Raw genomic sequence first — 15,468 nt, forward strand, 5'->3', positions numbered from 1 at the left:
GATATAAAGGATATTAGACTTCTTTTTCGGGTCACATTTTTACTCTTTTTGGACAGCAAGTAAGTAGTTAAAGCAGTCTTGTCAGCTGACTTCATTCGACTTTGAACCAAGTATGCGCTTTTCAAATAATGAGCAGATTATGCCCAAGTAATTAGTATCATTCCCCCCCTCCTTAAACCGATTGTTAAGCCAGCATTAAGACATTTGCCTCTGCCCACCCAAGGCCAGTCTGCAAGTATAAATACCAGCAGGTTTGGAGCTCCAAGAACAAGATCTCCAAAACCTCCAGGAAACAGCTTCAGAAAGCTCTGCTGCAACTTCTTCACTACAACCATGGCTGTACCTGCTGGTGATATTGCTGCTGCCCGTGGCGTCTGGTCAAAAATCTTTGCCAGCCCAGAGGACAATGGTGCTGCAGTGTTAGCAAGGTAAGGAAAGACTGATACCCCAGGAATGGTTAATTATGGGTAGAGAGATAAGAGTTAGGAGGGCAGACTGAGGCCAATGAGAAAGGACGTCTAATGCATTTCCACCAGCAGCTGGCAGCTTGTCACTGCACTTTAAATGCTGTCATTCCTTTCGCAGCATTAGAAGTTTTCAGATTTGTGTGATTTATTTGTATATGCTGCACTTCACAAACAGTGTACAGAGCTTAGTGCTCTGGACACATTTATAGAGAAGTTACTGCCATGTGTACAGAGTCCAGTGTGATTCTTACTTGCATGTGTTAATCAACATGAAACATGCTGCCACTCTCTGGTGCCATGATTAATGAGTAGAACACACTTAACTTGAAATGTCTCTCATCCTTAACCTTAAAATTTACAAACAGAAATAAAACCACAACATTACAGACATGTCCACACAAAAGCACACATACTCTAAATATATATATATATATATATATATATATATATATATATATATATATATATATATACACACTACTTATTAATAATTATGACTGTAAACTGTAATGTGTAAATGCATGAAGATAATCAACCACTTAAGCTGCCTGATTAGTCAATATAAGTTGACAATTTATCTGCAACACCTCTGAGCCAAGAATCTTTACATAATATATTTTTTTCTTTTAAATAAATACAATGTTAGTATATACACTATTATATAGGGATCCAACTCTGATAGGACTTCAAAAAATACTCTCCTTCTTTATTGCTGAATAGTTATGTACATACAGCTTAGCAGGGGCTAATGAGCAGCATTTTATTTTCTCTCATAAATTTACTTTGCTTCCATAGGATGTTCTCAGACCACCCAGAGACCAAGTCCTACTTTAGCCACTTTGGTGGGCTGGATGAGGGGTCAGCTCAGGTCAGAGCCCATGGAAAGACTGTACTAACAGCATTAAATGACATGATCCAGCACTTGGACAGCGCTGATGGCTTCAATGGGGTGGTTGCCCCACTTGCTAAAAAACATGCAACTCAGCTCAAGGTGGACCCCAAAAACTTCCGGGTAAGGAGCTTTAGACAGAAATGCAAACTTGCACACTGTATGTGAACTCTGATAAAAATGATTATCTCTGGCAGTCAAATAGAATCATCTGTGAACAGCAGAAGGTGACATATGAAGAGAAAAGTCAAACAGACATGTTCAAATTCATAATGTTTTCATATTATATTAAAGCACGTGATACCACAGCTAGTGATAAGATTTCACATCCTAGGTTGAAATCCCAAGTTTAGACATTGACGGTGTTGAATTTGAACGCATCTTCCACATCTAAGAATATGTATGTGTGTGGTGACCTTAGATTGGCCATACGTGAGCGAGTGTGGGTGTGTGCACAAGTGGGCACTGCAATAATAATAATTCTTTGCATTTATATAGCGCTTTTCTCACTACTCAAAGCGCTCAGCAATTGCAGGTTAAGGGCCTTGCTGAAGGGCCCAACAGAGCAGAGTCTCCTTTGGCATTTACGGGATTCGAACCGGCAACCTTCCGATTGTCAGTGCAGATCCCTAGCCTCAGAGCCACCACTCCACAATGGTCTGATGTCCCACCTAGTGTTCATTCCTATCTTGCAACCAATGCAGCAAGGACAGGCTTCAACCCCCTGCAAGCCCTGCATTAGTTTAAGCAGGTCCGTTGAATATTATTATGGAATATGATATATAAACATGGAAGTAGCACAATGGTTAGCTTTACTGTCACAGCTCCTGAGTCCAAGTACCATAATAGAGGAAGTCTCTGAGGAGTTATATCCCTTCCCCTACCCTTCACATATGTGTGTGCCCCCTCTCCATTTTCCAAAGTCATATGTGATAGATTAATTGGCAATTCTGAATTGCCAAGCGTGAGGGAGGGAGTGTGCCCTGCGTTGGACAGATATAATCTCCAAGGGTCATTCCTACCTTGCACCAGATCCAGCTCCCATGATCCCGAAATAGATGAAGTATTTCAAAAATGAATAAACGATTGATATATGTTTATTTTTTGTGAAGCTCGACGATACACACATACATTTTTGAATGTGCTTAATTGAGGTTTAGGTCAATGGGAAGTTATTTACTTTATGTACTTTATTTATTTCCACAGCTAATAATTCATGCAGTAACTTTCATATTTGTTTAGAGAAATAACTGTTTCTTCCTCACAACTAGTAACAAGAATATTTGCAGAAAGTGTAATGTTTTCGGTGATACGAGTAAAGACATAAGACAGACAAGAAAATAACAGGAATACCCGTTCCTCTCACAAGTGTTTTTCAATTAAGTATACAGACAGACAGACAGACAGACAGATATAAAAGGCACTATATGATAGATAGATAGATAGATAGATAGATAGATAGATAGATAGATAGATAGATAGATAGATAGATAGATAGATAGATAGATCCAAGAGGAAAATTGAGCTTTGAGCAGAAGTTAAACACATAAACAAACAACAAATCTTTTCAAATACAACAAAGAATTACAAAAGGTGTCATTTCACCCGTCTTTCTCCCGTATCAATCTATGGCTAACACGGCACAACACTCTACTTCCAAATAACACAAAAAACATAGGACTTAGCTAATAATCAGAGAGCAGTCACGGTCCACCATTATAAATCTACCTGCTTTTCTCATTTAAGTTTGGAATGTATAGTGGCACACCACTTGGAACTTGGGTACATTCTGCACCTTCTACACACGAGTTTTCCCAGGGGGACTGTGGTTTCCTCCCAAAATTATGTTAGCTTGACTGCCTCAGATCTCTCCATTGGGTCTGTATGCATGTGACCTGCAACAGAGTGAAGTTTTATTCAGACCTGGCACCAATTTTGAGCTCGATACTGCCATGACAATCTCCAGTTCTCCTTTCTTTTGTAATTTGAATGGCAGTACTCTATCCACCCACACCAAAAATGACAAAACAGGCTTGAGAATAAATGGATTGGCAGACACTTGAGGTGTTATCGAGTGATCAAGGAAATGCAGACATAATCTAATGGCAAGTAAAGACACCACAGAGTCTTATATCTTGCAGCCTCAGCTTGTAACATCTGAGGAGATTATGAGGGCCAGCTGTGCCGCCTCAGGTCCTTTGTCTGGCTACACTGGAGCACATCGTATTGCTGTATAAGTTAATTCATAAGAGACTGACACAACAGCCACACAGCCTAAGTGTATAAAATGGCCACACTCACCGAACAGCCCTTGTAGCTCAGTAAAGATAAGGGCAGTGTACAAGTTGATATAAGGCAACAATTCACTCCAAAAGATCTTTAACGGAAATTCAGCCACACATACTGTGCCAATGCCAGAGGACAGATAGTACAGTGAAGACCACAGCCCCTGAAAAGAAAAAAAATAATAATACTTTCAGGCTCTCATTGTGCAATAATCAAATGCTACTATGTTACCCAATAACAATATTTTATTTTTATACAGGTCATCTGCGATGTCATTCTGGCAATCATTGATGAAAAATTTGGAGGTGAAGGTCGTGGAGGAATGGAGAAAGTTGCAAATGCTCTGTGTGCCCAAGTCAATTCTGTGTACAAGGAGTCAGGCTGGTAAATAACAAAAACATAAAACACCGATTATGAGACATGGACTTCAAGTGGAATGAAATGATCTAAACTATTATACATATATATAAATATCAGAATATTAACATGTTATCCTGACCTGTACCTTAATGTTGTAAAACAATCAGAATTAGATAAGATGAAATGTATTCCTTATGTGCAGAAAAGTCTGTCCTCAGCCAGCTTCATCACAAACTGCGCTCCAGTATATTTCTGTGTGTACACAATAAAATGAGTCATGCCACATGGCAAATATTATCAAAGCAATTATCTAGCCACTGAAAAAAAAAATCTGAAAAATATTAAAAAACTAACTTTCACAGCTCAGGCCGCTGATAATCACAGAGCTGGCTAATAGATCTGGAAACAGACAAGGATCCATATGCTGCCATTATTCATTATTGAATTTCCCCCTGGGATTAATAAAGTATCTATCTATCTATCTATCTATCTATCTATCTATCTATCTATCTATCTATCTATCTATCTATCTTTACCTTAAGCTTTCAGAATGTGATAGCACTAATAAATCTCTCATCAGCAAAGCATCATCACAGAGCAAGTCACCCCCGATTGATTTTCAAAACTTCTTTTCCACCACGGTGGCACGTCTGGCAGACTGAACATTATTGGGTTCCATTGCCATGAAGCTGTGGCTAATGCCCCAAATCTGAGTAGCAGCTTTAGTTTTAGGCTGGCTACCTGAGTCCCTAAAAATGGCATCGGACCTCCACGCCATGTACACGGAGATCTCCTGGCAAGAGCTATGTGAGTAGAGTTTTGGCTGAGGTGGTTTACTGTAATACAGACTCTCAACTGTTAACATGTCTAAGCTCAAATTGTGTTAGATGTATAATAATTGTGCAGTTATATAGACAAGCTATTAATGCATGAATAAAGCTAAGAGTTGAGCATTGAACAATGGCTTATTGTGATATTTTGAGTCCTCTAACTGGTGACTATGATGTTATAATAAAGTCGAGCAATGGCTGTTCTACATGAAAGTGCAGCATTAACCTTTTCTTCTAGCTGCCAACATGCAGATCTAATTAAAGTTTACTTTTCCCGGACCCTCCTCATGCTTCATGCTGCCTGAAAGAGGGCTTGTGAATCTACTGATCATTCTCTGAGAAGGAGGTTTAAATACACAAATAAGTAATTAAACTCAAGATGTAAGAGACAACCCAAATACTGTAGTATGTTTTACATACTGTATTGTATTAACACTGTAAAACGGTAAGCGATAAAACGGTGGTTTACTTACCTCGTGAAGTCGATGTACACATGGTGAGCAACCAAAACACTTGGTGAGGCCCGTTGGATCAGCGCATTCACATTCTCCTAGTCAATAAGTGACAGAGTTTGGTCATTGTCACATAGCTAATAAAATCACAGCAGAGCGTGTGAGACTATGAAGGAAGTGCTGTGCCTGCTACTACTGACTTTATGAGGAAGAAAAGGAGACGGTGGAGCGTCAGACCAAAAGTGGTGAAGAAAAAGCGAGTGTAATATTCTCATGAGCAGGGTACCTACATAACAAGCAGATGCATTTCAAATGTTTTTGCATGTGTTCTTTTGACCTGTTAGGTCAGCCCTTCATTCATTATTCTGGCTCTCGTGTATCCAGCCTTACCATTTTGGATTCACAGTTGCCGCTTCCACCGTGCTGTGTAGTTTGGAAAATCTTGACGCGCAGAAAGGAAGGCGCATGCCTCCAGGTCTGACGTCATTCTTTCTACGCAGTCCTCGCACCCAGCACAGATGCGTCAAGTATAAACCAGACCATGTCCAATTCTAATCACTTAACACTTTGTAAATACTTACACTTTGCCACTGTCCTTAAAAGATGTGTTCTATAGTGGATTCAGCAAGTCTCAAATACCTTCACTTTCTGCACACTTTATTGTGCTGTAGGCTTCATTTTAAATAGATACATGGGAAATGGGAAACACTCAGAAACCTATAATGACAAAGTGATAACATGTTTTCAGAAAGGTTTGCAAATTTATTAAAAAAAATAAAAACAAATTTCTCATTTCAATAAGTACTCAGCCCCTTTGCTGTGGCACTCCAAATTGTGGTCAGTTGCACCCGGTTTGCTTGAATCCTTCTCGAGATGTTTCCAGAAAGTGATTGGAGTCCAGCTGTGCCAAACTGAATTGACTGGACATCATTTAGAAAGGCACACACCCAGACACACACCACCATTAAGGCAAGTTAGGGTAATTCACCTAGGCTGCAGTGCATAAGGGGGAGAAAAACCCAGCCGTGCAGGTTAGCTACCGAACAGTCAGTTGGTGCACTAATAAGTTGGGCAATTTGCTTCTATTTTGTTTTGAGCTCTTCACTTGTGGTGTTCAATTTTGCAACCGTCCTGTAACACTTGTTCCTAAACAGTCCCCCTGTGATGTCCCATATGCCTAGAGCTTTGGCACTGTGATAGTTACAACCAAGGAGGAACCCAAGCAAAGGACTAAACAACTGCAAGACTTGCTACTCAAAAGAATGAGTTTATGTCAAACAGAATTTAAAGTGCATTCAAATTGTGTAAAACAGTGCAATAAAGAATTACATAAATAAATAATCCATAAAACTGCACCATAAAACCATGGTGTTTAAAATTCGTATTCTAATAAATAGGTTAAAATCCAATGAGCAAACATTAAATCACACATGTTCTTCTTTCTTCTTCTCTATCCCGGTCCTCACATATTGTTTTTTGTATCAGTATGCTGCTGCTGGAGTATGTGAATTTCCCCTTGGGATTAATAAAGTATCTATCAGAATCTCGGGCATTCCAGAGTACTGAGAAAAGCGCTATATAAATGTAATCAATTATTATTATTTATTATTATAGACACAGCCTGTCATTTCAGCCAGTATCCGTGGACCCGGAGCCACCACCTTCTTCAGTCTCTGCAACTCCTAGGGTGTTGTGCCCCCTCTCTGGATGCCACTGCATTGGGACTCCATCTCTTTTTTTAGCTCTTGTCGCTTCAATCTCTCCCTTTCGACAGCTCTGTGTCTCAGCACACCAGCTGCCGAGAACGCACCCACCTTTCTGAGCTCCTCCAGCCCGCCGTTTTGCTATCCGTAATCTAAACTGCAGCCCGGATGCTGCCCCATTCGTCTTCCTTGTTTCTTTCTCAAAACCAGCAATAACTTTGTTTTTTCTTTTTTTTCCTTCTTCTCATTCTTTCATTCTTTACTTAATCCACTCCCTTTTACTCTACAAAGCCACTCAGCTAGCAACCATGAATTAGTACTTGCACATGTCATAAAGTGAAAAATTCAGATCATCCAACTTGTCTGAATGGCTACCATCTTGTACTAACGCAATGTATAATAATAGCAATGAAGTGTTTCAAGAGGCTAGTCAAGAATTACATAAGCACTTCACTTCCAAAACATCTGGATTCATTACACTTCATATATTGCTCTAGTAGATCTAGAGGGGATGCCATCACCTTGATTGTACATCCTGTACTGGCCCACCTGGACAACAAGAATGAAGATTATGCAAGAATGTTACTTATAGATTTTGGTTCAGCATTTAAAGCAATAAATCCCTCTAAGCTCATTGTGACTAAACACTTCACTGTGCAGCTGGGTTTTAAACGTCTTGAAAGACAAACCCCAGGTGGTTTGAGTAGATGGCCACACTTTATCATCTCCCACTCTTGACACAGATTCTCCACAGGGCCAGGTTCTGAATCCTCTACTGTACTTCCTATACATTTGTAACTGCATGTATGCACATGATTCTAACATCATTATTATGTTTCCTGATGACACATCTGTGGTGGGCCTGGTCTTTTAACAACAATAAACAAGCTTACCTGGATGAAGTGCAGAATCTGTAACAGTGGTATCAGCACAACAACCTTTTAGTGAATGTCAAAGGAGTCGATTGTGGAATTTGGGAGAAAACAGCAGTGGCACAGCTGACATACCTCAGTTTTAACAGCATTCAGCTGGAGACGGTGGACAGTTTCAGAAAGCCTGATGTCCACATCACAGTGGTCCAGTCCTGGCCTGGTCCAAGCACATCAACACGTTGGTGAAAAAGGAATGACAATGTATTTATCACTTCAGGGGTTTCAGGCTGCCCTCCCAGATACAATCCATCATTGAAAGTATCCTTATAGAAAGAACTACCGCCTGGCTTGGGGACAGAGAGTGGTATTGTCAGAGGAACACATCACTGGGTGTGCAGTCTCAGACTTCTAGGACATCTAAACCAAGCAATGCTGGACCTGGGCAAAGAAAATTATGAGATACCAGCCGCAAATACAACAGCCTCTGTCCTGTGCAGAGTTGGGAAAACACTACCGTTGCCTGAAGATTAGTTCAGAGACCAAGGAAGAGCTTCTGTCCACAGTTCATCCACATCCTAAATGAGGACATCCAGGGTTACATGATGAGCCATTTTAAATTCCTGTATATTATATGTTTGCTTGCTTCTATTTGTTAATTTATCATATATTATTACAATATTAATATAATGCAATTGGCTACTTCCATTTTCCATATTAATATTTACAGAGTTGTATATTTGTTTATTGTCATTTTATATTCTTCTCTAATGTACAGTTTTAGAGTTTAGTAACTGAAAATTCACTCTATATTGTACTGTGGATATATTTGTATGTGACAAATAAAATTTGATCTTAAGTACTAAGGAAAATACCAATAACATAGCTGCACTCCATCTATTTAATGTTTTGATCTACAGAAACTTTGTACACACCTTAAAGATAGCAATGATCTGTGCAGAGAACCACTCAATCACATGCCCATTAGGGACATGGAGTGCACTCCAAGAAATTAGGGTAAAGGGAGGTGACTCACGTTCAGTTTACAAAGAACGAGACCATCATCATGGCAGAAGGTGATCACATCAAATCCTGTGATTTATGTTTTTTGATTAAATTTCTGCTCCTGGAGAAACCAGATGCCATCCAATACCTCTGGGGCAGTAGGCAGAAGTGGCATCTCTAAACTCATCACCTGAAGGAACTAAGTCATTGTAATTATCATGGGGACTAACAATAAATACAGCAGAGAAAGAAACTACCATGAGGAGTTTGCACAATAGTAAAGGAGACCTTCTTGAGCAGGAAATAAGCTTCATTCCAGAGCTTACATGGCACATTGTAACTGACATTGCGTTTTATAAGGAAACAACTAAATACCCAAATTCAGCAGAGCCCATGATGTTCTCTTCCTGGACTCCAAAGGGGTTTACGCTGCAATGTGCTCATCACATGAAGAAGACATCATGAATATTAGGAAATGTTGCTAAACGGTTCTCACAGCAGTGGGTCCTGGCTATCTAAGTAAATAATTTCACTTGATTGTGTGGCTTCCACCTGTGATCAATTGATTAGTGAAGCATACAAACAGCTGTTCCTGTACATTCCCTTGCTTGGTAGTGCAACTGACAGCAAACAACTGACTATGGGTGGCAAGCCACTTTCAAAAGATCTCAGGGATAGAGTTGTGGACAGACATAAGGCAGGAGATGGATACAAAAAAACCTCAAAGGCTTTATCAATCCCAAGGAGCACAGTGAAGTCCATAATAAAGAAGTGGCAAGTGTTTGGTACTACTAGGACACTCCCTGGGTCCAGCCGTCCCTCCAAACTGGATGGAAGAGTGAGGAGGAAACTGGTAAGAGAGGCTACCAAGAGGACAATGGCCACTTTGAAGGAGTTACAGGATTTTACGGAAAAGAGTGGTCATTGTGTGCGTGTGACAACAATTTCACAAGCGCTCCACAATTGTGGCTTGTTCGGGAGGGTCGCAAGGAAAAAGCCACTTCTCAAAAAGGCCACATTAAGGCTCGTTTGAGCTTTGCCACAATACACCTTGAAGATTCTGATGCCAAGTGGAAAAAGGTCTTATGGTCAGACTATCAAACTATCAGATCAAACTATTTGGCCTTAATACCAAACGGTGCACCTGGCGAAAATCCAATGCAGCTCACCATCCATAACACACCATACCTACAGTAAAGCATGGAGGTGGCAGTGTCCTGTTGTGGGGGTGTTTCTCTGCTGCAGGGCCTGGGGCTCTCGTTAGGGTAGAAGGAGAAATGGATGGGGCAAAATACCGTCAAGTTCTTGAGGAAAACCTGCCACCATCTGCCAGAAAGTTGAAGATGGGCAGAATGTTCACCTTTCAACACGACAACAACCCGAAGCACACAGCAAAACTGACCACAGTGTCTGAAGGAGAGGAAAGTGAATGTCCTCGTGTGGCCCAGTCAGAGTCCAGACCTTAATCCCATTGAAAATCTATGGAAAGATTTGAAGATAGCAGTACACCAACAATCACCATCCGATTTGACCAAACTTGAAGAGTTCTGTAAAGAAGAGTGGGCAGATATTACTCAATCTAGATGTGCAAAGCTGATAGAGACGTATCCCAACTGACTCAAGGCTGTCATTAAAGCAAAACGTGGTTCAACAAAATGACATTGACATTGGGGGGGGTGATCCTTTACTAATCTCAGTATGTCTTGTTTTTGACTTATCATTTTTCTGAACTGTAGCTGTGATATCTTTCACTTGGATGTTATGGGTTGCATTGAGCAAGTAAAGCTGGAAAAAATATTGGTTTGTGTGTTTTCATTTAAGGCTGTAAAGCAAAAAAAAAAAAGGGGATATTTCAAAGGGGGGGATTCTTTTCTGTACCCACTGTGCAATGTCAAACTGGGATCACTCTGAATAGTTTTGTCCTCCATATTACAAAAAGGACACAGCAGATCAAAAGAGCTCACCCCCTAATGCTAGGATTGTGTGCTATGAGATAGAAAGAAATGACCGAAGAAGCATCTTTTCAGCCTAACTAAACTGAGATAACGAGGAAAAGAAGCACATATTTAAGATTGAAATAAAGATGATAGGAGCAGCTAATTTTAAGTTAATTTAAAAAAAAAAAGAACATGATGACAGAGGGGTAGCTAAAGTTGAATTTGAATAATATTACATCGGATTAACAGAGATGTAGGTAAACACACAAATGTTAAAAACAGCATCTGGGACTTTCACACGAGATATTATTTTGGACACATAGTTAATAGAAATTGATCAGTTGGGGAGAATTAAATGGCCTCTGCTAATTACAGCTTGTATGCTCTTTTCTGGGTTAACAATTGTGCCCGATGGTGAACGTTAAAGTTGAGTAAGTGGTGCGATTTTGTTGCTTCCTTACTATACTCGCGTATACTGTGGATACATTTGTATCTGATTTCACTTACTGAAGGCTGGCTGATATACTCGACAGAAAGATATCTCTTCAGTGTTTGAGATATTTGTCTGCTTTTTGTTATGCTGCTCAGGATTCAGAAAGTATTCATATAGAAGTCTTATGCTATATTCAGCTTAATTAATTTTTTCAGTCATTCTGTAACACTCAATACCCCCAAATGACAATGTGATAACAGAACACTAGAGATTTTTGCAAATTCATCAAAAAATATAAAACAGAAACATCACCTTGATGCAAGAATTCAGACCTTCTGCAATGACACTCGAAATGTGGCATCCTATTCTATTGATCATCATTGAGCTGTTTCCACACCTTGACTGGAGTTCACCCATGGTCAATTCAATGGATTAGACATGGTCAGGAGATCGTTTACTGGAGTTGACAATAGGTATGAGACCAAAAATCAAACCAGGAGGTCGAAGGGATTGCAGACAGAGATTACACACAGTGATTGTGCCAAAGCACATATCTGGGGAAGGCTGGAAGAAAGTCCTAGAAGGTTCTCAAGAGCACAGTGGCCTCCAAAACTCTTAAAGGGAAGAAGTTTGGAAGCACCATGACTCTTCATAGAGTTGACAGCCAGCAAAACTCAGCAATACTGGGATAAATGCTTGGTAAGAGGTGACCAAGAACCTGGTGGTCAATCTGGAGAACCTGTGGGGAAATGGGACAAACCTCCAAGAGAACAGCCATCTCTTCAGCACTCCACTGATCTGGGATTCATGGCAGAGTGATCAAATAGAAACCTCTCTTTAATATACAACACATGTTTAGGGCTTGTAAAAAGACACCTAAAGGACTCTCAAGCTGTGAGAAACAAGACCATCTGGTCTGATAAAACCAAGATTAGCATTTTGTCTGGAGGAAACCAGACACTGCTCATCACCTGGGAAATACTGTTCCAACAGTAAAGCATGGTATTGACAGCATCATATTGTGGGTGCAGAGACTGGGAGACTATATATAGTTAAGGAAAAGTAGAACAGAGCAAAATACTGAGATGTCCTTCATGAAAACTTGCTTCAGAGCAGGCCAATGACCCCAAAGCTCAAAGCAAAGACAACACTGGAGTGGTGTACAGTGATCCCTCGCTATATCGCGCTTCGCCTTTCACGGCTTCACTCCATCGCGGATTTTATATGTAAGCATATTTAAATATATATCGCAGATTTTTTGCTGGTTCGCGGATTTCTGCGGACAATGGGTCTTTTAATTTCTGGTACACGCTTCCTCAGTTGGTTTGCCCAGTTGATTTCATACAAGGGACGCTATTGGCGCGACATGGTGGCGCAGTGGGTAGCGCTGCTGCCTCGCAGTTGGGACACCTGGGGACCTGGGTTCGATTCCCGGGTCCTCCCTGCGTGGAGTTTGCATGTTCTCCCCGTGTCTGCGTGGGTTTCCTCCGGGTGCTCCGGTTTCCTCCCACAGTCCAAAGACATGCTGGTTAGGTGGATTGGCGATTCTAAATTGGCCCTAGTGTGTGCTTGGTGTGTGGGTGTGTCCTGCGGTGGGTTGGCACCCTGCCCAGGATTGGTTCCTGCCTTGTGCCGGCTGGGATTGGCTCCAGCAGACCCCCGTGACCCTGTGTTCGGATTCAGCGGGTTGGACAATGGATGGACGCTATTGGCAGATGGCTGAGAAGCTACCCAGCTTACTTTTCTCTCTCTCTTGCGCTGACTTTTTCTGATCCTGACGTAGGGGGATTGAGCAGGGGGGCTGTTCGCACACCTAAACGATACCGACGCTCGTCTAAAAATGCTGAAAGATTATCTTCATGTTGCTATCTTTTGTGCAGCTGCTTCCTGAAACGACATGCTGCACGGTGCTTCACATACTAAAAAGCTCGAAGGGCACGTATTGATTTTTGATTGAAAAACAAACTCTGTCTCTCTCTCTCTCTCTCTGCTCCTGACGGAGGGTGTGAGCTGCCGCCTACAACAGCTTTGTGCCGCGGTGCTTCGCATACTTAAAAGCCAAACAGCCCTATTGATTTGTTTGCTTTTCTCTATCAATGTGACATTATCTGTTCCTGACGCGCACTCCTTTGAAGAGGAAGATATGTTTGCATTCTTTTAATTGTGAGACGGAACTGTCATCTCTGTCTTGTCATGGAGCACAGTTTAAACTTTTGAAAAAGAGACAAATGTTTGTTTGCAGTGTTTGAATAACGTTCCTGTCTCTCTACAACCTCCTGTGTTTCTGCGCAAATCTGTGACCCAAGCATGACAATATAAAAATAAGCATATAAACATATGGTTTCTACTTCGCGGATTTTCTTATTTTGCGGGTGGCTCTGGAACGCAACCCCCGCGATGGAGGAGGGATTACTGTAGGGCCATCTCTGGGAAAATCCTGGAGTTGACAATTCAAATTCCAACCCAGTGGAACATCTCTGGAAAGATTTGAAATTAACCGTTCACCAAAAGTCTTCATCAAAACCGGCACCGCTTTAGAGGATCTGCAGAAAAGAATGGCAGAAAAACCCCAAATCCAGGTGTGCAAAGCTTGCCATGTTATACCTGATAAGACTTCAGGATGTAATCGCTGCCAATGGTTCTTCAACAAAGTACTGAATAAAGGGTCTGAATATTTGTGTGAAGGGGATATTTCAGTTACTTATTTTCAATAAATTGGCAAAACTTTCTAAAATCCTGTTTTCACTTTGTCACTTAGGTATCGAGTGTTGCTTGATTAGGGAAAAAATTAATTTAGCACAAGGTTACAACACAACAAAATGACAAAAAGTGATCAGGACTGAATACTTTCTGAATCCACAATAGGTACTGAGATTTTGCAGGTAAGGCAGGTAGATGTTTTGAGGTAAGGTAGTTATTAAAGATAAAGAAGATGGATGTTTTGAGGTAAGATTGCTATACCCACTAATCATGGTGTCATGTTGCATGTCAAATAGCGCATGCAAGTAAGAATTTCACCGTACACATGACAGTAATAATCCCTGAAAAAAAGGTGTCCATGTTCAACTACATAATTACATTGCCCATAAAAAATATTCACCCCCTTGCAAGTTTTCACATTTTATTATTATACAACATTGAATCACAATAGATTTAATTTGGCTTTTTTGACACTGATAAACAAGAAAGGCTCTTTAATGTCAAACTGAAAACATTTCTACAAAATAGAATACATTAACTACAAACATATAAAACAAAGAAATAATTAGTCACATAATCATTGATGAGGACCCGAATGGATGAACTAAGCCAAGAGGATGCCCACATAATAACACCTGGCAGCAGCAGATAGATGGCCATTTCCCGAGGATAGGACTGGACCGTATGTCTGCCTGGGGAGTTGCCAACCAGATTCCGAGCTGCTTTGTTGTATGGTGGGTGCATCAACATGATCTACCAGTGCATAATCCCCTGCCTAACCTGACCTGACCTAATAATTCAACCCTTTTGACACGCCTTTACCAGTCATGGTTTAAGCATTTGGCTTTATAAGTCATATAATTATTTCTGTGGAGACCACCTGTTGTTTTGTCAATGCTGCAGTTGCTATTGCTCTTTTGAGAGTTATTCAAGTGCTTAAGGTAAGCTCTTTCTCAGGCTTTAGAGACATAATCTATCATTTTATACTCCTTCACTATTACCTCCCTATTACACATACCTTTATTTATGGCCTTTAATATTGTGAATTCTTTATATTTGTGGATTTCCTGAAATAATACCATTGTCTGGTGAGAATTTCACATGAATAGCCTCAATGGAAATATATCTACTGAAACAAATGTTGATGTGTTCAATACCTATTTCCCCCACTATTTGACTATTTTTATAATGCGTGTTCCTGCTTTACTGGTAGATCCTCAAATACAAAGCATTTTGTATTTTTAATACTGTTAACTAGTTGGGAAAAACAGCATATAAAGTATTATAAAAAAAAAGGGGTTGAATGCAATTAATTATTGACATGTGCAAAGTCTGCAATGCTCACTTTCATCATGTCTGAATTGTTTGATGTGTAATAAGTAAACTATGGAGATGAGAGGTAAATCAAAGAAAAACGAGTTTTGTACCAAACATTATGGAGGGTTCTGTATTATTAATTCTTGTTTTTTCAGTAGACAATACAGCACTTTTAATGTTTTACCACTTTGTAACAAACATCAGATTAATTTAAACAACA

The 15,468-nt window shown here is 40.3% G+C and overlaps 1 protein-coding gene across 1 annotated transcript; it reads left to right on the forward strand.

Annotated features, from left to right (window-relative positions):
* The first annotated feature begins 255 nt into the window (after positions 1-255).
* Positions 256-4,031, forward strand: LOC114663257 (cytoglobin-1-like). The gene is made up of 3 exons (XM_028816997.2): positions 256-428; positions 1,263-1,479; positions 3,902-4,031. Exons 1-3 carry the CDS (start codon positions 334-336, stop codon positions 4,028-4,030), a joined length of 441 nt encoding a protein of 146 aa, XP_028672830.1. The 5' UTR covers positions 256-333; the 3' UTR covers position 4,031.
* The last annotated feature ends 11,437 nt before the right edge of the window (positions 4,032-15,468 follow it).

This window comes from Erpetoichthys calabaricus, chromosome 12 (genome assembly GCF_900747795.2).
Source record: "Erpetoichthys calabaricus chromosome 12, fErpCal1.3, whole genome shotgun sequence".
NCBI classification, from domain to species: Eukaryota; Metazoa; Chordata; class Cladistia; order Polypteriformes; family Polypteridae; genus Erpetoichthys; species Erpetoichthys calabaricus.

What these genes read in the sequence shown, in the direction of transcription:
- LOC114663257 (XM_028816997.2), top strand. Translation starts at nt 334, where the DNA reads ATGGCTGTACCTGCTGGTGATATTGCTGCTGCCCGTGGCGTCTGGTCA. An exon ending in GGTGCTGCAGTGTTAGCAAG is followed by an intron (nt 429 to 1,262) that starts GTAAGGAAAGAC and finishes TTGCTTCCATAG; the next exon opens with GATGTTCTCAGACCACCCAG. An exon ending in TGGACCCCAAAAACTTCCGG is followed by an intron (nt 1,480 to 3,901) that starts GTAAGGAGCTTT and finishes ATTTTTATACAG; the next exon opens with GTCATCTGCGATGTCATTCT.